This window comes from Erythrolamprus reginae, chromosome 5 (genome assembly GCF_031021105.1).
Source record: "Erythrolamprus reginae isolate rEryReg1 chromosome 5, rEryReg1.hap1, whole genome shotgun sequence".
Classification (NCBI taxonomy): domain Eukaryota; kingdom Metazoa; phylum Chordata; class Lepidosauria; order Squamata; family Dipsadidae; genus Erythrolamprus; species Erythrolamprus reginae.
In genome coordinates, this window is record NC_091954.1 from 117365736 (window position 1) to 117392780 (window position 27045).

General features: G+C 44.3%; 1 protein-coding gene across 2 annotated transcripts in view; it reads left to right on the forward strand.

Annotated features, from left to right (window-relative positions):
- TPRG1 (tumor protein p63 regulated 1) overlaps positions 1 to 21094 on the forward strand; it is a 37972-nt gene extending 16878 nt beyond the window's left edge. For both annotated transcript variants that reach the window (XM_070753853.1, XM_070753854.1), the window contains exons 5-6: positions 10803 to 10956; positions 19916 to 21094. In XM_070753853.1, coding sequence (XP_070609954.1) covers positions 10803 to 10956; positions 19916 to 20110 — 349 coding nt within the window. In that variant the 3' untranslated portion in view covers positions 20111 to 21094. The remainder of the gene's footprint in view (positions 1 to 10802; positions 10957 to 19915) is intronic.
- Positions 21095 to 27045: the final 5951 nt, after the last annotated feature.

The window sequence follows — 27045 nt, forward strand, 5'->3', positions numbered from 1 at the left end:
AGTCACTGAATTGAAACATGCCTGGGATAAACATATAAAATACAGGAAATAGTATAAGGGCAGACTAGATGGACCATGAGGTCTTTTTCTGCCGTCAGTCTTCTATGTTTCTATGTTTGTTTCACAGCACAGAAGAACAAGAATTGGAAGGGACCTTGGAGGGCATTTAGTCCAACCTCCTCATCAAAGTAGGGACCATACCATTCTCTTTTTTTAAAAAAACTTTATTTAAATTTTCCAATATCATAAAAAGAAAAAACATATGCAGATCATAACCCATTTCTGAATCAATATGCAACAATTTCTGATTTGATTAGTTACTTTCATCAGTAAAGAGATAAGGTGAATTTAACTTATTAAACTTTAGTATTTGTATGTTTCATCTGTTATTATCTAAATATGTTCTGGTCTCTCGTCATCTTATTCTCTTCTCAATCCAGTTCTACCATTTATCCCAAAATTTGTTTTTTTTTCATCTGATTTCGTGCCTTGAATGTCTCTTGTCATCTTGTCCATCTCCGCGCACCTATAGATTTTTTCTATAGGGACCATACCATTCTAGGCAAATGGCTGTCCAGTTTCTTCTTTAAAAAGCTCCAGTGATGGAGCCACCCACAAGTTCTGGTGGCATGTTGTTCCACTGGTTAAATTGTCTTATCTATCTGAAAAATCAACCAATGGAACAACTTGCATTAATAAGTTGTGGGAGCTTCATCACTGGAGGCTTTCAAGAAGAAAATGGACTGCCATCTGTCAGAAACGGTGAAGGGTCTCCTGCTTGGTTGGGTGGGGGTTGGACTAGATGACCTCCAAGGTCCCTTCCAACTCTCTTACTCTGTTTAAATCTTCTTAAAAAGCTCCAGTTGATGGAGCACCCACAGCTTCTGAAGAACCTAGTGAATAATCCACCCCAACAGGTCAAGTTTGTCCAAATTTAACCTTCTGTTATTTCTCTGTGGTTTAGGATTCAGTGCTACCTCCATCTCTTGGGTTATTTTATCACTGAAGGTATGAGGTGGAAGGGTTCTTCAAGGTCATCCAGCTCAACCCCATCAGCCTAGGACCAATAAAAGAGAATATTTGTAACTCTGAGTTGAAACGATCGCTCTCCGAGCTTGCAGCTTATCCCTAGGGAGTCGTGTAGGGGGAGTCTCTAAACTTGGCAACTTTTAAGGCTTGTGGACTTCACCTCCCAGAATCGGCTTAATCTTGTGCGATCCCTCCCACTGCAATCTCTCCATTTTAATTTAAATTCTCTTCAGTTCTGGGAGCTGAAAGTCTTCAAATCTTTAAACTTGCCAAATTTGGAGACCCCTTGAAATATGAGGAGGTAAATCAGATCCCCCCATTCTTCTCCCCAACTGAACTGACCACGATCCAGACAGAGGCTATAGGTTTGGGCCGAGCTGTGCCGGCCTGCAGCTATTCAGGCTGGAGAATTCTGGGATTTGAAGACCCCAAGTCTTAAACTTTTGTTTGTTTGTTTCTTTTGTCAAGTACATATTGGAGGTATGTAAAGATATAATAACATTCATGTACATGATACTAGTAAAAAGAAAAATAAGAAAAAAAACATTAGATATAATAATATTCATATACACATGATACTAGTAAAAAAATATAAAGAAATATGAGGACAGGGGACAGAAGGCCCGGTGGTGCACTTATGCAGGCCCCTTACTGACCTCTTAGGAATCAGGAGAGGTCAACAGTGGAGAGTCTAAGGGTAAAGTTTGGGGGTTGAGGTGAGGATACTACAGAGTCTGGGAGTGAGTTCCAGGCATTAACTACTCGGTTCCTAAAGTTGTATTTCCTGCAGTCAGGTTTGGAGCAGTTTACATTAAGTTTGCATCTATTGTGTGCTCATGTGTTGTTGTGGTTGAAGCTGAAGTAGTCGTTGACGAGAAGGATGTTGTAGCATATGATTTTATGGGCTGTGCTTGCCAGATTTGGAGACCTCCTGAAATATGAGGAGGTAATCAGATCCCCTATTCTTCTCCCCACTTGAACTGGCAACGATCCAGCCAGTGGCTCTGAGTTTGTGCCGAGCTGTGCCGGCCTGCCACCATTGCCCCGTTGCAAAGGGGCAGGGAATGCGCGAGCTGCAATTACAAAGACACAAAAGACACACACCCTAGAGAGGTTGATTTGGCACCGTTCTTCCTCTTGGGCAGGGCTGGTAGGAACACGCCAATCCCCTGGAGGCGCAGAAAACACGGCCCAAATTATCAGATGACTCAAGAGACGCCTGCGAGGTGATGAGGAGGAAGAGGAGAAGGAGGAGATTTGATTCCATGCTTGGCCTGATTAGGGAGGAAACCGAAAATAAGTCAGGTAGCATTGTTTTGCCTCTGTACAAATCAAGGGTGAGACCCCACTTGGAGTCCTGTGTACAGTTCTGGTCACTGCACCTCAAGAAGGATAGAATGGAACCGGAAAAGGTGCAAAAAAGGGCAACAAGAACGATCAAGGAAATGGAGCCCCTCCCTTAGGAAACTGGGTTGCAACGCTTTGGTTTCTTCAGCCTTGAAAGACGGCGTTGAAGGGGGGACTTGATCAAAGGGAATAAAATCCTGCATGAGATAGAAAAGGTGGATGGAGAAAAATTCTTTTCTCTATCACGTAATACTAGGACGAGGGGCCCCTCCCTAAAGCTCATAGGTAAGAAAGTGAGGACAAATAAAGGGAAATATTTCTTCCCCCAGAGGGTCCTTGGTTGATGGGATTCCCTTCCAGAAGAGGTCGTGACAGCTGTCAGCCTGGAGAGCTTCAAGGCAGGATGAGACAGATTCATGGATGCCAAGTGTATTGGTGGTTATTGAAACGGATGTCCATGTGCTGCCTCTATGTTGGTTGAGGCAGGCAGGGTTCCCTTCAGTACCCTCTGTTGGGGGTCCAGGGAAAGGGAGGGTCTTGCCTTCTCTTTCTGCTCAATTGGACAATTGGGGGGCCACTGTGTGACACAGAATGCTGGACTCGATGGGCTTTGGCCCCATTCAGCATGGCTCTTCTTAGGTTCTTAGGTTCCCTCTTTCTCCTTCCTTCCTTCTTTCCTTCCTTCCTTCCTTCTTTCCTTCCTTCCTTCCTTCCTTCCTGCCTTCCTTCCTTCCTCCCCACTCCTTTAGTTTAGACAGGCAGGGGTCCCTGAGGTCCCATTTATTGGGGGTCCAGGGAAAGGGTGGGTCTTGCCTTCTCTTTCTGCTCAAGACCCCCATGGACAATTGAGGGGCCACTGTGGGACACAGAATGCTGGACTCGAGGGGCTTTGGCCCCATTCAGCAGGGTTCTTCTTATGTTTTTATGCTCTTATGAGCAGATTGCACCTTGAGATCTTGGGCATGGCTCACCCCCCTCCTCTGCCCCCCACCCCACCCCACTCCATTCCCCGGGTTAATTTCCAAAAACGAGAGGTAAATAAACCTCCAAAGCCAGCCCAGAAATTTGGCTCCCAGCTGCGTTTTTCCTTCTCCCTCCACTGTGACAACCACTGCTTTGCTCCAATGTGGCTGCCGCTGGGAGATTTGCATTCGGTCAAGAACCAACATGCTCCTGGGTGCCTCCTCCTCGTCCTCCTCAGCCCGTCCTGAACCTCTGGAGATCAAAAGCAACCCATTGCTTCTCACCAGGCTGGTTTGGCTCCATCTGCGCATCTCCACTCACTCACTTAACGAAGACAATTGGCTAGGGCTAGTCTGGTGAAAAGAAAGACTAGGGGTCCTTGATACCAATCCCAATATTTGAGGGTCTGTCCCTGTTCTGTCTTGTACAGTAGCCGACCTATAATTATCCCCAATAGGGTTGATATTCCTGGAGGTATCTGTAATATGGCAAATGATTTAGCCTTACTGGATAAGTAGTCAAAGCAATGGAAACTGCAGTTTAATAATTATTCATTATAATTATAATAATTATAATTAATAATGTCTCCAAATGTAAAATAATGCAATCCTCAATCTGAGTATTGTATTTATTTATTTATTCGACTTCTATGTCGCCCAATCCAAAATGACTCAGTATTGGCAGTTCTGTGTTAGCAAAAACTTCAGAAGAGAAGGATTTAGGGGTCGTGATTTCTGACAGTCAAAATGGGTGAACAGTGCGGTCAGGTGGTAGGGAAAGCGAGTAGGATGCTTGGCCGCATAGGTAGAGGTATCACAAGCAGGAAGAGGGAGATTGTGATCCCGCTGTATAGAGTGCAAGTGAGACCACATTTGGAATAATACTGTGTCCAGTTCTGGAGACCTCACCTACAAAAAGAGATGGATCAAATTGAAGGGGTCCAAAGACAGGCTACAAGAATGGTGGAAGGTCTTAAGCATAAAACTGATCAGGAAAGACTTCATGAACTCCATCTGTAGAGTCTGGAGGATAGAAGGAAAAGTGGGGACATGATCGAAACATTTAACCATGTCAGAGGGTTAAATAAGGTCCAGGAGGGAAATGTTTTTAATAGGAAAGTGAACCCAAGAACAAGGGGGCACAATCTGAGGTTAGTTGGGGGAGAGATCAGAAGCAACGTGAGAAAATATTATTTGACTGAAAGAGTAGTAGATCCTTGGAACAAACTTCCAGCAGATTTGGTTGGTCAATCCACAGGAACTGAATTTAAACATGCCTGGAATAAACATAGATCCATCCTGAGATAAAATACAGGAAAGAGTATCAGGACAGAGTAGATGGACCAGGAGTTTTTTTTCTGCCGTCAATCTTCTATGTTTCTATTCTATTCTACTCTATCTATCTATCTATCTATCTATCTATCTATCTATCTATCTATCTATCTATCTATCTATCTATCTACCTACCTACCTACCTATCCTATCCTATCTTATTCTATCCTATCCATCTACTGTTGTATCTATCTACCATCTATCATTCTGTCTCTCTCTTATCTAAAATGAAAGAATGAAATGAAATGAAACCAACAGGGTTCCCTAAGCAGCTGTGGCATCATTGGGCAAGAGCAGTCTATCTGAAACTCCTGCCATGCTCTTAGCCTTTTGCCAGTGCTTTCCTTCTCCTTTCTAAAACCACATCCATTGCTCTCCCAAAGTAAGGTAACCACTAGAAAAAAGGCAGGAGGCATTTTCTACCCCAAAGGTCCCTGGGGCTTAACAGTCAAGCATTCTTGGCTTAGCTTTGTTCTTAGCTTGACCACGTTATTGGCCACAACACTTGGCGCTCCATCTTTTTTTTCCTCCAGAAGTGAACCGACAGGCTGGTCCACCAAATCCTTTAAGGACTTCATCCCAGTTGTACTGAACTGGAGCCAAGTTGGCTCTTGCAAATTCTGACACGTTCTTCTCAAGATGTTCTTTTATTTATTGTTAGAGTTGAAAGGGACCATGAAGGCCATCAAGTTCAACCCCCTTCCCAAGCAGGAACCCTATATTACACCAGTCAAGTGGCAGTTCAATCTTCTCTTTAAAATGTCCAGAGTGTTGGAGTTCACAACGTCCGCTGGTAGGTTGTTCCATTGGTTGATCACTTTGACCGTCAGGAAGTTCCTCCTTATCTCCATGTTGAATCTCTGTTCCTTCACCTCTCATCGCCACCCATGGCTCAAAGTGGAGCAAATTGGGCCTGGATAGTTTAGTGAAGAAAAGGACCAGGGGAGACATGATATCAGTCTTCCAATATTTGAGGGGCTGCCACAGATAGGAGAGGGGTCAAGCTATTCCCCAAGGCACCTGAAGGCCACACAAGGAATAATGGATGGAAACTGATCAAGGAGAGATTCAACCTTAGAAATAAGGAGAGATTTTCTGACAGTGAGATCAATCAATCAATGGAACAGAAGTTGCCTTCAGAAGTTGGGGAGCTTCATCCCTGGAGGCTTTCAAGAAGAGACTGGACAGCCATCCGTCAGAAATGGTGTAGGGTCTCCCGCTTGGGGGTTGGACTGGATGACCTCCAAGGTCCCTTCCAACTCTGTTGAAGTCTGTAATCTGTCATTTGTACATGACTTCATCTCTCCAGAGCCTGGATCAACAAATATTTGCAAATGATACCCAGACACCCCAAAATTTACTCCTAATCCAGAAATGAGCCGGGGTGGCACAATGGTTAGAGTGCAGCCCTGCAGGCTCCTACAGCTAACTGCCAACTGTAGTTCATCAGTTCAAATCTCACCACCGGCTCCAGGTGGACTCAGCCTTCCATCCTTCTGATGTGGGTCAAACGAGGACCCAGATTGCTGGGGGCAAGAAGCGGATTCTGTCAAATGCATACAGAGGGCTGTAAAAGACACTACGAAGCGGTATATAAGTCTAAATGCTATTGCTAAATTTGTAGGGTGCCCCTTTAGAATTTCCTCTCTTCGGCTGCTTCTAATTTTATGGGCTTTTAATTTTTAATTTGTTTTGTTTTGTCAAGTATGTATTGGTGGTATACAGAGATATAACAATATTTATATACATGATACTAGTAAGAGAGAAACATTAGGACAGGGGACGGAAGGCACACTGGTGCACTTATGCACGCCCCTTCTTGGAAGCCAAATTCACTTAACAGCCAGGAGAAATTTCCTGACAGTCAGAACGGTTGACCAGTGGAACAGCGTGCCACCAGAAGTTGTGAATGCTTCAACACTGGAAGTTAAGCAGATGTTGGGTAAACATCTGTCTGAAGTAGTGTAGGGTTTCCTGCCTAGCAGGGAGTTGGATTAGAAGACCTCCAAGGTCCCTTCAAACTCTGTTGTTGTTGTTGTTGTTGTTGTTGTTGTTGTTATTATTATTATTATTATTATTATTATTATTATTATTATTATTATGTCAATACAACACAGCAAATGAGATCACTATGCTGGATTTCGTATTTCATCACCAGTTGGGCGCTTCCCAAGCACCTAGGACTGCGTGATGTAGCGGCGAATTATGTTTGCCGATCCCAGTAAAGCGGCCTTTTGCAATTGACAGATGGAGATTTTGTTAATTCCGATGGTTTTCAAATGTCCGCTGAGATCCTTTGGTACTGCGCCCAGTGTGCCAAATACCACTGGGACCACTTTCACGGGCTTATGCCAGAGTCGTTGCAGCTCGATTCTCAGATCTTCGTATTTCGCCAATTTCTCCAGCTGCTTCCCCTCAATTCTGCTGTCTCCTGGGATTGCGATGTTGATGATCCATACTTTCTTTTTCTCCACGATCACAATGTCTGGTGTGTTATGCTTCAGAATTTGGTCAGTCTGAAGTCGGAAGTCCCACAGTAGTTTTGCTTGCTCATTTTCAACCACTTTTTCGGGCTTATGATCCCACCAGTTCTTTGCCACTGGTAGATGGTAGTTCCGGCACAAGTTCCAGTGGATCATCTGTGCCACAGCATCATGTCTATGCTTGTAGTCGGTCTGTGGGATCTTTTTGCAGCAGCTGAGTATGTGATCGATGGTTTCATCTGTTTCTTTACAGAGTCTGCACTTTGGATCGTCTGTTGATTTTTCAATTCTGGCTTTGACAGCATTTGTTCTAATGGCCTGTTCTTGTGCCACCAGTATTAGACCTTCTGTCTCCTTTTTGAGTGTTCCACTTGTAAGCCATGACCAGGTCTTTTCTTTTTCCACTTTGCCTTCAATCTTCTCCAAGAACTGGCCATGCAATGCTTTGTTCCGCCAACCGTCCATACGACATTGAATTACAGTTTTTCTGTACTGGTCCTTAGTTTGCTTCACCTTGAGAAGCTTCCTATTGTTGACCTCCATCAACGCTGACTCTTTGCTCTCCTTCATCATCATCATCATCATCATTATTATTATTATTATTATTATTATTATTATTTACTTACCTACTTACTTACTTATCAATGGCAGTGATTCACTGAACGACTGGAGCAAGCAATGTTGTAAAATGAGGCACAACTCACTTAACTAATATCTCACTTAACCACCTAAACTTTGGGCTCCATTCTGGGTCGTAACTTGAGGATTGCCCGTAATTGAGGGGAGGGGCACAGCTTGGAGACTTCACTGCAGTCTGGGGAGAAAACACAGGCGTCCTGTTTTGGTTTCCCTTCTCTCTCTCTCTCTCTCTCTCTCTCTCTCTCTCTCTCTCTCTCTCTCTCTCTCTCTCAAGCCAGGTGCTTCTTGAATGGGAAAAGGAAAGAAAAAAGGACTTAAATCTGTTTATTATTTTTCTTCCTTTTGTTCCTCCTCCTCCTCCTCTTCTGCTTTCTCTGGCCCGGAGTTCGGAGCCAGGGGAGCAAATCTGTGTTTATTATTATGTCTTTAAAAAAAGAAGGAACAGAAAGATTAAAAAGAAAAGGGAAAGAAGGAGGATTTATTGGGCTGGCAAGAAAGGGGAGTTGGCCCAGCCTGAATTTTGGCATCCTTTGCAGAGGTGTTTGTGTGGCTTTAAAAAAAATAATAACAATAATTGTGTTTGAAACGGGAAACCTGATAGTTTTGGCGAGGGTGGGAGGCCCACCACATCTCCTCTGTCTCTCCTGAGCAATTCAAGTCTCTGAAGAAGACCTTCCAACGCCTGGCAGCCCTTGTTGGCGATATTTTGCCCGCCACGGAGTCCTTGCCTTACGACCCTCACTGTGACGGGAATTCCCAGGGTTATGAAGTGTGGCAATGCTTCTTAAGGGAATTGGGCCTGATTGGATGACCTTGGAGGTCTTCTAGTCCAACCTCCTGCTTAGGCAGGAGACCCTACACCACTTCAGAAAGATGGCTTTCCAACCTCTTCTTAAAAACGTCCAGTGTTGGAGCATTCACAACTTCTGGTGGCAAGCTGTTCCACTGGTTAATTGTTCTCACTGTCAGGAAATTTCTCCTTAGTTCTAAGTTGCTTCTCTCCTTGTTTAGTTTCCACCCATTGCTTCTTGTTCTACCCTCAGGTGCTTTGGAGAATAGGTTGACTTCTTCTTTGGGGCAACCCCTGAGATATTGGAAGATGGCTATCATGTCTCGCCTGGCCCTTTTCTTTCTTTCTTTCTTTCTTTCTTTCTTTCTTTCTTTCTTTCTTTCTTTCCTTCCTTCCTTCTTCCTTCCTTCCTTCCTTCCTTCTTTCTTCCTTCCTTCATTTACTTCCTCTCTCCCTCTATATCATTTTCTCTTTTCTCTGTCTCTTATCTTTTTTTCTTTCCTTCCTTCCTTTTTTCTTTCCTCCCTTCCACTGTCTCTATTTCATTTTCTCTTTTCTGTCTCTTCTCTTTCTTCCTTTTTCTGCTCCTTCCCTCCCTCTTCCTTCCTTCCTTCCTTCTTTCCTTCCTTCCTTCCTTCCTTCCTTCCTTCCTTCCTTCCTTACTTACTTACTTACTTACTTACTTATTTACTTCCTCTCTCCCTCTATATCATTTTCTCTTTTCTCTGTCTCTTATCTTTTCTTTTCTTGCCTTCCTTCCTTTTTTCTTTCCTCCCTTCCACTGTCTCTATTTCATTTTCTCTTTTCTGTCTCTTCTCTTTTCTTGTCTTCCTTCCTTTTTCTGCTCCTTCCCTCCCTCCCTCCTTCCCTCCCTCCCTCTTTCTTTCTGTCTGTCTGTCTGTTTCTTGTGCTTTGGAGAATAGGTTGATTCCCTCTTCTTTGTGGCAACCTCTGAGATGTTGGAAGGCTGCTATTCTGTCTCCCCTGGTCCTTCTTTCCATTCAACTAGCCAGGCCCAGTTCCTTCAACTGTTATTCATGTGTTTCAACCTCCAATTCACTCATCCTCTTGGTTGCTCCTCTCTGCCCTCTTTCCAGAGTCGCCGCATCCTTGTTGCATCGTGGTATATCTTCAGGGGAGAGATGGGCGCGGTTGAGCGCCAGGAGGAAGCACATGGCGGTTGGTGGTGCAACCAGCTTGCATGGCCTTGGGCAGAATTTCTTTGCAGCTCCCTGCATTGTGTGTGTGTGTGTGGTGGTGGTGGGAGAACATCTTCACCTTTCATTGTGCAATGCAATTGTCTTCTCCCTGCCCTGGGGGGCTTATATCCTGGGGAGCATCCAGACTGTGATGCTTTTCATCTTGACTCATCCGTGGATTGGGGTGTTTTTGGAGGAGCTCAGGTGTGACTCTTGGGAAAATGTTAAACCTTCCCATGTTCTCCAACCATTTTCAAGTTCCGCAATACTTTGCATCTGAGGTCCACAAACTTGCCAACTTTAAGACTTGTGGGCTTTAACTCGCCCAATAAGCTTAATCTCTTGCGATCCCTTTTTCTGCAATCTATTTTAATTTAATTCTCTTCCGTTCTGGGAGTTGAAAGTCCCTGAGTCTTTAAACTGGCCAAATTTGGAGACCCCCTGAAATCAGTGAAGGGCTACAATTTTTTTTACTACCATGCCATGGGTGTGGCTTATTTTGTGGGTGTGGCTTGCCAGCCATGTGACCAGGTGGGAGTGACTTGAGGATGATGTGACAGGGGAGGGTGGCTTAAAGGTCATGTGACTGGCTTAATGGTGGCCAACTTGACGTCACTCGCATCAAGGGTTTGGGTTAGGGTCCCCATCTATTGACTATAACTGAACATCCAAAATACCCTCTTTAATTCTTTGCATATATGCCATAGGTGTACATACAGATTACACACAGGCACACAAAAATATACACTATCTACTATATAAACTCTATGTGTACACACACACACACACACACACAGCTCTTCTAAAATTATACACACTCAACCTCATTTACTGCGATAGGAAAAGCATACTACAAGTGCTGACTGGAGGATTCTGGGAGTTGAAGTCCACATATGGTAACTGAGGGATTCTGGGAGTTGAAGTCTACAAATGGTGACTGGGGAATCCTGGGAGTTGAAGTCCACACATCTTCAATCTGCTGAAGTTAAGAAACATTGATCCAAACTGGTTTCTTTTCCAGGAGGAATGGTGAAGGCCTGAGGATCTTCTGGGACAAACAGCAAGAACCCAACTTCCTCTCCCGCTGGAACCCCTGGTCCACCGATATGCCCTACACCACCTTCATGGAGCACCCGGTCAAAAACAGCTGCCCCAGGCTTGGCCCCATCTGTCAGGTGGGTGAGAGAGAGATACACCCCCCCCACACACAAAAGGTTGTAAGGAGGGGCTTAAAGGTCATGTGACTGGCTCAAAGGTGGCCATCTTGATGTCAGGGTTCGGGTGCCTGGCCCCTCCTCGCCTCAAAGAGAGACAATCTCCCTCTCTATTTTCTACCCCTGAACATCCAAAATATACTATTTAATTCTATGTATATATGCCATATGTGTACGTACATATTACACACAGGCACACAAAAATAGACATTATCTACTATATAAACTGTGTGTGTATGTACACACACACACGCACGCACAGCTCTTCTACAATTATACACATTCAACCGCATTTACTGCGATGGGAAAAACATACCCAGAGCCCAGAAGGGGAAAAAAAGAAAAAACATTCAATTTTTTTTCTACTGGTTCTGCCTAACTGACTGTACCTGTAGGAGCCCACACTGGTAGCATGTGTTCATACATCCTGCTTAATCGATAGCTGTAAAGACCTATGTCCTGAGTTCACCCCAACTTTGAACCACAATTAACCCATCAAGTTGGGAATCAGGCCGTAGAAACTAATCTAGCTTAGGCAATGGTGTCCTAGTTTAGCCTTTACTTGACCTAGTTAAGAAAGTTGTAAGAAGAGAACGCAACCAACGAGTTTTCAGCTTTGAATATTTGCATTTACGGTGTGCAGAACATTTTAAAGCCGTAATGGTGAACCTAGGACCCGTGTGCCACAGGGGGCACATGGAGCAATATCAGAGGGCACGCAAGACTTGGCCACGTTTCAGCTTGTGCTCGCGTGCATACACTGGCCAACTGATTTTCAGCCTTGGGAAAGGCCGTTCCATCCTCCTTCAGCTTCCCTGTAGCCCCAGAGGCAAAGAATCCCTCAACAGACAAACCGGAAGTTTGGAAAAACTCACTTCTGGTTTGCCGTTGTGCTGTTTTTTTGCACTCCGGAGGGTTCCCGGAAGCTTCCTGAAGCCCCGGAGTGCCAAAGGCAGCACAATGGGCAAAGAGGAAGTGCATTTTCCAAACTTCCGTTTTATCGTTGTGCTGTTTTTGGCACTAAGGGGCTACAGGAAGCTTCCGGAGTGCACAAAACAGCCCAACAACAAACCGGAAGTGCACATTTTTTTCACCTACCAGGCTTCAGAAAGGCCTGTGAGCAGCAATGGGCTACCAAAATTCTTACTGCCACACGGTGGGTGTGGCTTATTTTGTGGGTGTGGCTTAATGGTCATGTGACTGTGTAGGAGTGGCTTGCCATCCATGTGACCAGGCGGGAGTGGCTTGAACGATCATCATCGTTCAACTGAACGGTTAAGTCCTCGACTTACAACTTTACCGGTGTCGCTCGCTGGGGTGACATTTTGCTTTGCGTTTCCCACGCTCTCCTTCCTGCGTCGCCCCCCCACCTCAGGCTGGGTAGCGAGGTGAACGGGTGCTGCCAAAAGCATCAATGCTGCCAGCGCCGCTTCCACCCAGGCCTTCTGCTTGCACCTCAGGTGGGAGGTGGCTGTGTGAGGCTGGAGGGGAGCCGGTTGGGAGAGAGGGAAGCTCGTCTAAGGCCAGGAAGGAGGAAAGAGGAAAAAAGCAAGGAGCCCAGACGCAGCAGCAGGGGAAAAAAGGCGAGCTGAGCCGAGACCGTCAGTCCAGGAAGTGCAGCCGCTAATCAGCTGGAGCTGTGCACGGATCTTCATTTCCGCTGAAGGAATTGCATTCCACCCCATCCTGCCTGCTGCCCACCTCTGCCTGGGCGCATGTGGGAGGGGGGACAGCACACGTGTGTGTGTGCATGTTTTGGGGGAGGGAAGGCGTGTGAGCATATGCACGCATGCTAGCACGCGAACCAATGCTCGCGTGCTTGGCACGCGAACCAAAAAAGATTCACCACCACTGTTTGAAAGACAACGGCTGGGGGATTCTTCCCTCTTCCATTTGAAGAAGAGATGTAGACAGCCACTTGTCTGGAAGGCCATGGGGTCTCCTGCTTGAGCCGGGGGCTGGACTAGAAGACCTCCAAGGTCCCTACCAGCTCTATTCTAATCAAAGCAGGCCAGGATGGAGGAGCTTGGCGATGCTCACAGTCCCGGCTCCTGGAGCTTTGTGCCTATCGCCGCCTCTTTTGTTGGAAAATTCCTTGTGCAAGAATTCTACCACCACCACCACTACCACCGCCCCAAATCTCTTCCTTACCCCCCCCACTTGAAACTCCCCCCCATAAGAGACGGTGAAAGAAAAGTCTCGCGTGCTCCCTCCAGACTTTTGAGATCAACCGATTACTTCTTGCTTGCTGTTTTTCTTACTCTAAAAACGAGTGGGTTCCAGTTACTAATTCTCTCCTAAGCCAAATTGCAGATGGGCAGATAGGCTGGGGAGAATATGTGTGTTGTTTGTATCCCAAAACACACACACAACATACACAACCCCCCCCCCCACACAATCCTTTTCAGGCTCTTATGTGCTCCTGGCTCCTTTCCTTCAGTGACCAGAGGCAAGCTCTTCTGACCAATAGCCAGCCAAGACCTTTATTGCCACAAACAACAAGAGAGAGCTTGTTGTTTAACGTAGCTTGATTTCTCTCCTAAGGTTCTGACCCAAATTTTTCCCTTCTTTATACAACCCTGTCTCAGCTGCTCCGCGTCCTCGGAGAGGGGAGGCATAGAAATCTAATTAATAACAACAACAACAACAACAACAACAACAACAACAATAATCCCTCCCTCTTTCCCATTAGCTGAGCTACGATGAGTTTACATGCAGTGAAGGGTGGCAATTTTTTTTACTACCACACTGTGGGCGTGGCTTATTTTGTGGGTGTGGCACGTGACCAAGTGGGAGTGGCTTGACGATCATGTGACCGGGAGTGGCTTAAAGGTCATGTGACTGGCTTAAAAATGGCCAACTTGACGTCACTCACATCAAGGGTTAGGGCTAGGGTACCTGGCCTCTCCTCGCCTCACCGAGAGACAATTTCCTTCCTTTATTATTACTGAACCTCCAAAATATACTCTTTAATTCTATGTATATATACCATATCTGTCCATACATATTACACCCAGGCAGACAAAAATATACATTATTGCTATTGTTATAATTAGATTGAAGGCATGATAGGAACCGACATTTTTTCCCCTTGTTGTATGAAGAGGAAGTAAAATTGAAACTTTCCTCGTCAAAGGCAGTTATATTAAAATGAGGGTTTAGAAAACATGAATGAGAGAAGTAAGAACCTAAGAAATAGGCTGAAGCACTATGCCATAGTTTTAGTAGAAAAAAGCCAAGAGGAATGTTGATATCTAGTAGCATTTTGAACCCAAATGAGAACAGGAAAAAAAATTGGAAATCTGGATGACAAAATTAGAAAAGGAGGCAGCACAAGATAAATGATGTGTATCAAAACAAGATAGATAAATAATTAAGAATTTTGATTAAGAATTTGACAATTGATACTATATTGTATTGTATTCTAATTTGAAGGTACGTGTATGTATACACACATACACACACACACATATATATGTCACATGTTTTTGCCAAATTTGAAAATTAAGGGAGACTAGGATAGATCTATTTCAGACTTATTTTGGCCTCATCAGCTAGCCATACCCTCACTGGGACTTGAACCTGCAACCTGTGCCTTGTAAGGCAGAGAATTAACCTCTAGGCTACAGTATCCAATCCCTACAGCTCTGCACCAGGGAAGGGTTACATGTTTTTTGTGTCAAATCACAATATATATATATATGTGTGTGTGTGTGTGTGTGTGTGTGTGTGTGACATGTTTTTGCTGAATTTGAAAATTAAGGAAGACTAGGATAGATCTATTTCGGCCTTGTTCTGGCCTCATCAGCTAGTCATACCCTTTCACTGGGATTTGAACTTGCAGTCTTTGCCTTGTAAGGCAGAGAATTAACCTCTATGCTACAGTATCTAATTCCTTCAGCTTTGTACCAGGGTTATATGGGTTTTTTTCTCTTAAATACACACACACACATGTTATCTACTATATAAACTGCACAGCTCTTCTAAAATTATACACATTCAACGTCATTTACTGCGATAGGAAAAACATACCCAGAGCTCAGAAAGGAAAAAAAGAAAAAAAAAATCAATTTTTTCTGCGTACCTGACTATACCTGTAGGAGCCCATCACTGACAACAAACAAGATGTGAGTTTTGAGCAGTTTTACGACCTTGCCACAGTTGCTATGTGGATCACAGCACTTGCTTGTAGGTGGAGTCTCCTACCTTGAGCAATGGGGGTGGACTAGAGGACCTCTGAGCTCCCTTCCAAACCTTGGACGCTGTGTTCTTTGAAGCCCAAAGGCCTTTGGAAAAAGCAGCGATTTTATCCATTCATTCTTCTTCCAACTCAGAGCTGCCCCCCCACCCCAAAAGAAAAAAAATGTTTTAAAAAAAGCCTCCCATTGTTACGGTCTGAGAGTTTTAATTTTCACTTAATGATCCTGTTTTTTTCTCCCTTTCTAAAATGGTTTTGCCATCTGCAATGTTGTGCCGTGGATGTTTTATTTTCGGGAAACCACAGAGAATAAATGGGATCCCGATAGTTATAAAAGCAGAAATAAATAAATGAATAAATAAATAAAAGAGAAAGTTGAGCTAAGCAGAGGGGAGGAAAAAGACCTGGAGAGAATCTGCCCAAAACAGAGAAAAAAGACATAGAAAGCAACGGCTGAAAGCTTTTCACAGAACAGAACAGAATAACAAAAGAGTTGGAAGGGACCTTAGAGATCATCTAGCCCAACCCCCTACTCAGGCAAGAGACCCTACACTATTTCTGACAGGTGGAGGTCCAGCCTCTTATTTAAAGCTTCCAGGGATGAAGCTACCACAACTTCTGAAGGGAAGCTGTTTCACTGAATATAGAACACCAGAGTTGGAAGGGGCCCTGGAGGACATCCAGACCAACCCCCTCACCCAATCAGGACGCCATTTCTGACGGATGGCTGTCCAGCCTCTTCTTCAAAGCTTCCAGGGATGAACCTCCCACAACTTCTGTAGGTGACTTCTGTTCCATTGAATATAGAATATCAGAGTTGGAAGGGACCTTGGAGGTCATCCAGACCAACCCTCCACCCAAGCAGGACACCATTTTGAGCTCAGTGTCTTCTTAAAAAGCTTCTGGTGATGAAGCTCCCACAACGACCTGCACTACAGTCTATAAATTGAGGCAGTCCTCGACTTATGACATAGAAACATTGAAGATTGATGTCAGAAAAAGACTCCTGGTCCATCTCGTCTGCCCTGATAACTATTTCCTGGATTTGATCTTAGGATGGATCTGTTTATCCCAGGCATGTTTCAATTCAGTTCCTGTGGATTGACCAACCACGTCTGCTGGAAGTTTGTTCCAAGCATCTACTCCTGTTTCAGTCAAATCACATTTCCTCATGTTGCTTTTGATCTTTCCCCCAACCAACCTCAGATTGTGTCCCCCTGTCCTTGTGTTCACTTTCCTATTAAAAACACTTCCCTCCTGAACCTTATTTAACCCTTGAACATCTTTAAATGTTTCGATTATGTCCCCCCTTTCCCTTCTGCCCTCCAGACTATGCAGACTGAGTTCATGAAGTCTTGTGATAAGTTTTAGAAACATAGAAGATTGACAGCAGAAAAAGACATCCTGGTCCATCTAATCTGCCCTTAGACTATTTCCTGGATTTGATCTTAGGATGGATCTATGTTTATCCCAGGCATGTTTCAATTCAGTGACTGTGGATTGACCAACCACGTCTGCTGGAAATTTGTTTCAAGGATCTACTACTCTTTCAGTCAAAAAATATTTTCTCACATTGCTTCTGATCTTTCCCCCAACTGACCTCAGATTGTGGCCCCTTGTTCTTGGGTTCACTTTCCTATTAAAAACACTTAAACCCCCCTGAACCTTATTTATGGAAGGAAGCTACGATCCTTCCATAAAAGTTCGCGCGGGGGGGGATGTTTTGCTCCGCTTTCATCCAGAGAGACCCCCAGCCCCTCCCTTCCCTACTCCCCTTCCCCATTTGCATCATAGAATACAGCTCATCTGTTTGGAACCCATAACACATTTCTGACATTAACACCCTTGAAAATGTCCAAAGATCCTTCACCAGAAGAGCCCTTCACTCCTCTACCCATAACAGAAGACCCTACGAAACTAGACTTACAATCCTGGGTCTTGAAATCCTAGAACTACGACGCCTTAAACATGATCTAAGTGTTGCCCACAAGATCATATGCTGCAATGTCCTGCCTGTCAATGAATACTTCAGCTTCAACCACAACAACACAAGAGCACACAACAGATACAAACTCAATATTAACTGCTCCAAACTTGACTGTAAAAAATACGACTTCAGTAACCAAGTTGTTGAAGCGTGGAACTCATTACTGGACTCCGTAGTATCATCCCCTAACCCCCAACACTTTACCCTTAGACTGTCCACAGAGGTCAGTAAGAGGTCAGTAAGGGGCGTGCATAAGCGCACTAGAGTGCCTTCCGTCCCCTGTCCTATAGTTTCTCCTATATCTCATACATCTTCTCTACTATATCTCTATAAGCTTCATTGTGTATTATTGTGTATTGGACTAAATAAATAAATAAAAATAAAATAAAATAAAATAAATAAATAAAATGCTTGAGATCTGGGTCGCGTTCCCCAGCCCCATCCATCTTCGTAGGGTGTAACATAATCTCTTTATGTTCCTGGCATGGGGAGCATGTTTTGGTGCATTCAATCTCTCTCTCTCTCTCTCTCTCTCTCCAAGCTGCTTTTAATCCCAGGCATGAAAAATATCCTTTGCATGCGAGAGACGTGTTTGCAAGTGTTTGGCAACAACACCCTCCTGCCCCCCCCCCGTAGCCCCCCACCAAATCTGGGAGGGTCCCAGCTGCATTAGGATGGAGAGGTGGCTGAAGGACACCAGCAGATCCCTCTCGTACGGAGGGATCTGGTTTCCAGGGTCCTTTGTTGGAGATGTTCTCGTAAGCCCTAAGCAGTGGGGGGAGTAGGTTTATGCACTATTTATAATAACCATAACAACAACAGAGTTGGAAGGGACCCTGGAGGTCTTCTAGTCCAAACCCCTGCTTAGGCAGGAAACCCTACACTACTTCAGACAGAGGGTTATCTAACATCTGCTTAAAACTTCCAGTGTTGGAGCATTCACAACTTCTGGTGGCAAGCTGTTCCACTGGTCAATTGTTCTAACTGCCAGGAATTTTCTCCTTAGTTCGAATTTGCTTCTCTCCTTGCTTAGTTTACACCCATTGCTTCTTGTTCTTATAATGAAAGGACTTTCAGAGGTCATCTAGATCAACCCACTACTCCAGGCAGGAATGTAATTAAATCCCCTGGGACCAAAGGTTCAAGGTTTTCCACTCCTGAACTCTGAATCAACCCGGGTTCATCATGGACGTTGCTTGTCAGAAGGATACGTCATAAATATGAATCACTTGCTAAGCGTCTGAGCTTGGATCATGCAACAGTCATAAATGAGAGGGCTGGACATAAGTCCTTTTTCAGTGCTGTTATAACTTTGAATGGTCACTGAACAAATGGTCGTAAATCGAGGACTACCTGAGCAGGGGATTGGACTAGTTGACCTCTAAAGGTCCCTTCCAACTCTGTTATTCTGTATTCTGTACTACAATAAGACTTTTTTAAAAAAATGTTTTTTTACCTAATTGTCTAAAATGATAACCATCTATTTTCTTTATATGTTTTCCTTTCCCCCTTTCTTTTTTTAAATAAACTTTATTAGTTAAAAGTAAAATTACATAAACAATAAATGACATTGAACATAGAGTAAGACACAAACATAACATAGATTTCTATGATGCATTTTACAGAATATCATAAGATCAGTGAGGTAAGATTAGCTAGATAGGTAGGTATTTAGACTTAAATATTTATCCTATATATAAAATATATAATTTGATTTTTAAAAATTCTATGATTTATGCCAGTACCTACAATATGTCAACCATATTGTTGATAATGGTAGTGACCTTAGTTGCGGAATTTCTATATAATATATAATTATATAATCAAATTATATATTTTATATATAGAATAATTGGTGTAGTTGATAATTCTCTCTGTATAATCGTGTTCATTATTGATCCATATTTTATAGTATTATCATAGGTTCATATTTCACGATTTTCTTATTTGTGTTTATGTTTTTTCTTTTATCTTTTCAGAGTTGAATGAGTAGAATCTATTGTTAGGGTTGGAAAATAGATAATTTAAAAAAAAAATTGATTCCCCACCCCTCCGTTTTTTACATGGTCTCTAAGTATTTTTTGAGCTTGTGTTATTTTTAGTTTTGCATTTTTAAACCTCCATAACCATGATTAAAACAATGACGATTAATCTTATTTAATTATCCGAAATGATAATTGCCTTTCTTTCTCTAATTACTCCTTCTCCTTTTCGTTCTGCATTTTTCCCCTTTTTGATCTATCTTTAAACTCCAGTAGAAATCATGATTAAAAAGGATAATCAATCTTACTTAATTACCTAACACGACAATTACTTTCTTTGTATTCTCCACTTTTTTCTCTCACAATTTTTTTGGGGGGTCCGTACTTTATCTTTCCATTTTTAAACTCCAAAAAACTCCTTTAAAAAAAACAACAATTGTCAACCTTAGCCCATTATCTAAAACAACCGTTACCTATTTCTCTTATATTTCCCTTTCTCTTTTCCCTTTCTGCATTATCCCTTTTTTAATCATGTTTTTCATTGGAGCTTAAAATGCAAAGATAAAAATTATTGCCAACTAAATATATATATTTATTTGGCATTAATTTTTATCTTTGCATTTTTAAGCTCCAATAAAAAACACAATTAAAAAAAAAGATAATTAATCCTGTCTGGGAAATATTGCAAGGAAGGTGGGAGTGGGTGGGGGGGAGATTACAGATCGGTGGGTGATTTCTCTTGTTTATTTGCAGATTTCTGCCTTCAAGGCTCAGCTGGTTCAAGCCGTGCAGGACGCCCAAGAAATGCACCCTGCGCCCGGCCGGATTCCTGGAGTGGCTTTAGTGAACGAGCCCCTCCTCATTCAGACCTACACCGGAACGATGGCCTTTGTCGGAAACCAGAATAAACTGGGATATTGCCTGGCTCGGGGCAGCATCGGCTTCTGATTGGGTCATTTTCCCTCCCTCCCTTCCTTCTCTCTTTCTTTCTTTCTTTCTTCCTCCCTCCCTTCCTTTCCTCTCTTCCCCTCCCTCCCTCCTTTCCTTCCCTAGTTTCATTCATTCATTCTCTCTCTCTGTTTCTCTCTCTCTCTTTTCCTTCCTTCCTTCCTCTCTCTCCCTTCTCCCTTCCTTCCTTCCTTCCTCCATATTTCTTTCTTTCTCTCTCTCTTTCTTCCTCCCTCTCCCTCTCTTTCACTTTCTCTCTCTCCTTCTCTCCCCTTTCCTTCCCTCCCCCCCTCCCTTCTTTCTTGAGAATGGAATAGAAAAGGATAGGATAGGATAGAATAACAGAATTAGAAGGGACCTTGGAGGTCTTCTAGTCCAACCCCCTGCTTAGGCAGGAGACCTTACATCACTTCAGGCAAATGATTAACCCACATCTTCTCAAAAGCCTCCAGTGATGGAGAATTCACAGCTTCATGTGGCAAGCTGTTCCACTGGTTCTTTGTTGATTGTTATGACTGCCTGGAAATTCCTCCTTAATTTTAAGTTGCTTCTCTCCTTGTTTAGTTTCCACCCACTGCTTCTAGTTCTGCCCTCAGGTGCTTTGGAGGATAGGTTGACCCCCTCTTCTTTGGGGCAACCCCTGAGATACTGGGAGACTGCTATCATGTCTCTCCTGGTCTTTACTAGACTATGATAGTTTGCAACAAAAGGGTTAGGAACTGAGAGTGAGTTGTGTAGCACCACTGTTTTAGAAAAAAACAGATTCTATATCCCTTGTCCTTTTATTCTGCTCCTCGGTAAAATAATAACTGTAATGATAACGATGATGTAAATTCTTCAGCCAACTTTACATGGCATGTGAACATCTTCTGTTTTTGAAATGGCTTCCAAAATTATTGCAAATGGGGAAGAAAGAAAGAATTTGCTAGGGAACTAATTTTATGTTTGCTCATTATAATAAAATAAACTAGTTTTTCTAATTAAGATGGGACCTCTGTGGATTTATTTTCTTCAAACAAACATGTATTTCTTGCAGCTTTAACTCTGGAAGTTTGATGCTTGGTCTATGTTTGTTTATTATTATTTTTATTTATTTATTTATTGTTAGAGTTGAAAGAGTTCAACCCCCTGCCCAAGCAGGAACCCTATAGCACACCAGTCAAGTGGCAGTTCAATCTTCTCTTAAAAATGGAGTTGGAGTTCACAACGTCCGCTGGTAGGTTGTTCCATTGGTTGGACGCTCTGACCGTCAGGAAGTTCCTCCTTATCTCCATGTTGAATCTCTCCTTGGTCAGCTTCCAGCCGTTGTTCCTCGTCCGGCCCTCTGGTGCCCTGGAGAATAAAGTGATCCCCTCCTCTCTGTGACATCCCCTCGTATACCTGTGGACTGCTATCATGTCCGCTCTGGCCCTCCTTTTCTCTAGGCTATCCATGCCCAGTTCCCTCAGTCTCTCTTCGTAAGTCTTGGCTTCCAATCCCTTAATCATCTTGGTTGCTCTTTTTTGCACCTTCTCCAGAGTTTCAATGTCTGTTTTGAAGTGTGGTGACCGGAACTGAATACAGTACTCCAGGTGTGGTTGGACCAGGGCGTAGTAGAGTGGTATTATTACCTCTCTGGTCTTGGAGTGTATTCCCCTGTTGATGCAGCTTAGGATTGTGTTGGCTTTTTTAGCTGCTGCTGCGCATTGTTGGCTCATGTTTAGTTGATTGTCCACCAAGACTCCGAGGTCTCTTTCGCAGTCGCTACTGCTAAGAGGGGTTTCTCCCAGGTTGTATGTGTGTCCAGGGTTTTTTCTGCCTAGGTGAAGGACTTTGCTCTTGTCGATGTTAAACATCAATTTGTTGGTGTGGGCCCACTGTGTTAGTCTGTCCAGGTCTTTCTGTAATTTGCATAGCATAGTTTTTAAATAAACGACAATAATAATCTTGCGGTTTCTAATCAACAATTATTACTATTATTATTTTGCCTTTCTTGCCAACAGTTGTTATTATTATGGTTGATTGCAAGTCAGCCAGACATTTAGACTGAATTTTGCCTTTTAGTCCACCCTTTGAGTCCTTCCAAAGGACCTGGGATGGATAGAGGTGGACGTTTGAAGGGATTATTGCAGGATGTCAGCTATTCTGAGTCAAGCTGCCTTTTGCAAAGCCTTAGGGCAATGCAATTTTTTTTGTTTTTATTTATTTATTAGATTTGTATGCCACCCCTCTCCAGAGACTTGGAGTAGCTCACAACAAAAACAACAATGTGACAAATCCAATATATTAAAAGACATCTAAAAACCCATTATTAAAACCATGCAACACAATCATACCATACATAAACAATATAAGTACATTTTAATTTCCCCATGCCTGACGACATAGGTGGGTCTTCAATAGTTTATGAATGGCAAGGAGGGTGGGGGCAGTTCTGATCTCTGGGGGGAGTTGATTCCAGAGGGCCAGGGCCGCCACAAAGAAGGCTCTTCCCTTGGGGCCCACCAGACGACATTGTTTCGTCGATGGGACCAGGAGAAGGCCAACTCTGTGGGACCTGATCGGCCGCTGGATTCGTGCAGAAGAAGATGGTCCCAGAGATATTCTGGTCCGATGCCATGTAGGGCTTTATAGGTCATAATCAACACTTTGAATTGTGACCGGAAACTGATCGGCAGCCAGTGCAGGCCACGGAGTGTTGACAAGATATAGGCAAATCTAGGAAGCCCCATGATTGCTCTCACAGCCGCATTCTGCACGATCTGAAGTTTCCAAACACTCTTCAAAGGTAGCCCCATATAGAGAGCGTTGCAGTAGTTGAACCTCGAGGTGATGAGGGCATGAGTGACTGTGAGCAGTGAGTCCCGGTCCAGATAGGGTCGCAACTGGTGCACCAGGCGAACCTGTGCAAACGCCTCCCTCACCACAGCCAAAAGATGGTGCTCTAATGTTAGCTATGGATCGAGGAGGATGCCCAAGTTGTGGACCCTCTCCGAGGGGGATCAATGATTCCCCCCCTATGGTGATGGACAGACAGATGGAATTGTCCCTGGGAGGCAAGACCCACAGCCACTCCGTCTTGTCAGGGTTGAGTTTGAGAAGTTGGCACCCATCCAGACCCCAACAGCCTCCAGGCACCGGCACATCACTTCCACTGCTTCGCTGACTGGACAAGGGGTGGAGATGTAAAGCTGGGTATCATCTGCATACTGATGATACCTCACCCCATGTCCTTGGATGATCTCACCCAACGGTTTCTTGTAGATATTAAATAGTAGGGGGGAGAGGACCGACCCCCGGGGAACCCCACAAGGGAGAAACCTAGAGGTCGACCTCTGACCCACCACTAACACTGACTGTGACCGACCAGAGAGGTAGGAGGAGAAACACCTTAAAACGGTGCCTCCCACTCCCAGCACCTCCAACTGGCGCAGAAGGATACCATGGTAGATGGCATCAAAAGCCGCTGAGAGGTCAAGAAGCACCAGAACAGAGGATAAACCCCTGTCCCGGGTCCGCCAGAGATCATCCATCAGCGCAACCAAAGCAGTTTCTGTGCTGTAGCTGGGCCTGAATCCTGACTGTTGAGGGCCTAGATAATCGGCTTCTTCCAAGGACTGCTGGAGCTGGAGTGCCACCACCTTCTCGACAACCTTCCCCATAAAGGGAAGGTTGGAGACTGGACGGTAGTTATTAAGTACAGCTGGGTCCAGGGAAGGCCTCTTGAGGAGGGGGCGCACAAGTGCCTCTTTGTAGGGAGCCAGGAAGGACCCCACCCAAAGAAGCATTGACAATCTCCTGGACCCAGCTCCATGTCACCTTTCTGCTGGCCGAAATAAACCAGGAGGGACACGGGTCCAGCAAACAGGTGGCGGAATTCACAGCTCCAATGGCTGCGTCACCTGGTCAAACTCCTCCCAGACAGATGGACAATATTTCCCTTTTTTTAAAATTTTTTCTTTCCTCAATAGTTTGTGATCTGCAATGTGATTTAGGATACTTTCCTCTTTTTATATATATGAGATTTTGATAAACCTATTCTTATTCCATTGAAGGTATGTGTGTCATTAGGTATGGATGCTTTTAAGGTGGAGATTTTTTTTAAAAAAAATTACAGACCAAAAAAGAAAAAAGGGATGCTTGACCATGGGGGCTCGGGAGGGCCCCCTGGTTATCCTGCCCAGTGGTCAGAGCCCAGTGGAAGCCCGATGGAGCTGGGACGCCTGGTCCACCTTGGCCCAGTTTGCAAGCCAAGAAGGCCCCCACCCTCCAAGGATGACTCAGGCCAAGGCAATTCCTGGAAGCCAAGAGGCGAAGGCGTTGGCCCTCCACTACTCCCCAAGGGAGGGGCCAGCGGTTCCACAAATGCGGCGTGAAGGCGAGGGCAGCTTGGAGCTATGTGATGCCGCGGCTGCCAATTTGAATGTGGGTGAGGTGCCACAGCTGCTGTGCTTTTATTTATTTATTCGAGTTGGAAGGGACCTTGTAGGTCATCTAGTCCAACCCCCTGTTCAAGCAGGAGACCCTACCCCACTTGGGAGTCCAGCCTCCCCTTGAAGGTCCCAAGTGTTGGAGCGTTCACAACTTCCACAGGCAACTCCTGTTCCACCGGTTGATTGCTCTCACCGTCAGAAAGTTCCTCCTTATTTCCAGGTTGAATCTCTCCTTGGTCAGCTTCCATCTGTTATTCCTTGTCTGGCCTTCTGGTGCCTTGGAAAACAGCCTGATCCCCTCCTCTCGGGGGCTGCCCCTCAACTCATATCAAATGGCCTAAGGGCCACAGTCCACTGCAACAACATCACCAAAAAGGCTTCAAGAGTTGTCAACCTAATCCTATGTAGCTTCTGCTCCAGTAATCTCACACTACTAACCAGAGCATACAAAACTTTTGCCAGGCCAATCCTTGAATACAGCTCATCTGTCTGGAGCCCACAACACATTTCAGACATCAACACTCTAGAAAATGTCCAGAGATACTTTACGAGAAGAGCCCTCCACTCCTCAACTTGCAACGGAATACTTTACGCAACTAGACTCACAATCCTAGGTTTAGAGAGCTTAGAACTATGCCGCCTTAAACACGACCTAAGCACGGTCTATAAATTCATCTGCTACCATGTCCTTCCTGTCGATGACTACTTCAGCTTCAACCACAACAACGCACAAGCACATAACAGATAAACCGCTTTAAACTCAGCTGGAGGAAATATGACTTTAGTAACCGAGTAGTTGATGCCTGGAACTCACTACCAGATTCTGTAGTATCATCACCAACCCCCCAAAACTTGACCCTTTGACTGTCCACTGTTGATCTCTCCCGATTCCTCAGAGGTCAGTGAGGGCTGTGCATAAGTGCACCAGAGTGCCTTCCATCCCCTGTCCTAGTGTTTCTCTCTTACTAGTATCATGTATATAAATATTATTATATCTCTGTGCACCACCAATATGTACATGACCAAACAAACAAATAAATAAATACATAAAATCTTCTGGAAAGAGGGGGCAGGGCAGATGGGGCCAACGGAGGGAGGGATGGGGGTCCAGGTCACCCAACCTCTGCATCTACACCAGGATGGGGTAACAAGCACCATGTTTGACAACTCGGGCGGTCAGTCAGGTGGTAGGGAAAGCAAGTAGAATGCTTGGCTGCATAGCTAGAGGTATAACAATCAGGAAGAGGGAGATTGTGATCCCGCTGTATAGAGCGCTGGTGAGACCCCATCTGGAATAATACTGTCTCCAGTTCTGGAGACCTCACCTACAAAAAGAGATGGATGAAATTGAATGGGTCCAAAGACGGGCTACAAGAATGGTGGAAGGTCTTAAGCATCAAACTGACCAGGAAAGACTTCATGAACTCAATCTGTGTAGTCTGGAGGACAGAAGGGAAAGGGGGGACATGATTGAAACATTTAAAGATGTCAAAGGGTTAAATCAGGTTCAGGAGGGAAGCGTTTTTAATAGGAAAGTGAACCCAAGAACAAGGGGACACAATCTGAGGTGAGTTGGGGGAAAGATCAGAAGCCACGAGAGAAAATATTATTTGACGGAAAGAGTAGTAGATCCTTGGAACAAACTTCCAGCAGACCTGGTTGGTAGAGCCACAGGAACTGAATTGAAACATGCCTGGGATAAACATAGATCCATCCTAAGATAAAATACAGGAAATAGTAGAAGGGCAGACGAGATGGACATGAGGTCTTTTTCTGCTGTCAATCTTCTCTGTTTCTCTGTCACTCAGCCACTGCTTGGCTGGCATCCAGGGGGAAAGGGCAGGGCCATTGGAGGAGCCACTCACCCACCCAGCCTATAAAGACCTACATGACATGTTTGGCTCCCGGGAGGAAGAGGAAGCTGTCAGCAGCAGGCTTGATGGCCCCAGGCCCCGTGGAGGGAAGGGAGGAGGAAGGGGCTGGGTTGCTTTGGCCAGGCCCTGCTGCTTCCACCTGCGAGCAGCTTGTCCAAAGTTCTGGGTTTTTTGCGGCTTTCATAAGGCATCGGTTGGTTGCTTTGCTGCAAGGAACCCAATCTAAGGAAGAGAAGGAACGGAACAGAATGAGTAGAATGGGATAGAATAGGAATATAGAATAGAATAGAATAATAAATAAATAGATCACAGATCATGTGAGGTGTTAGTACCAATTTATACGTGCTTTTCCAGCAGATGGATGGATGGATGGATGGAAGGATTATAGAGTAGATATAGATAATTAGATAAAAAGGGGAGGGATACAAATCCAATAAATAAATAAATAATAAACAAGCAAACAAACAATCAAACAAATAATAGATAGATAGATAGATAGATAGATGGATGGATGGATGGATGGATGATAGGAGAGAGAGAGAGAGAGAGAGATGATAGAACAGATAGCATAGCATAGCATTAGCATTTAGACTTATATACCGCTTCCTAGTGCTTTGACATCCCTCTCTAAGCAGTTGACAGCCTCAGC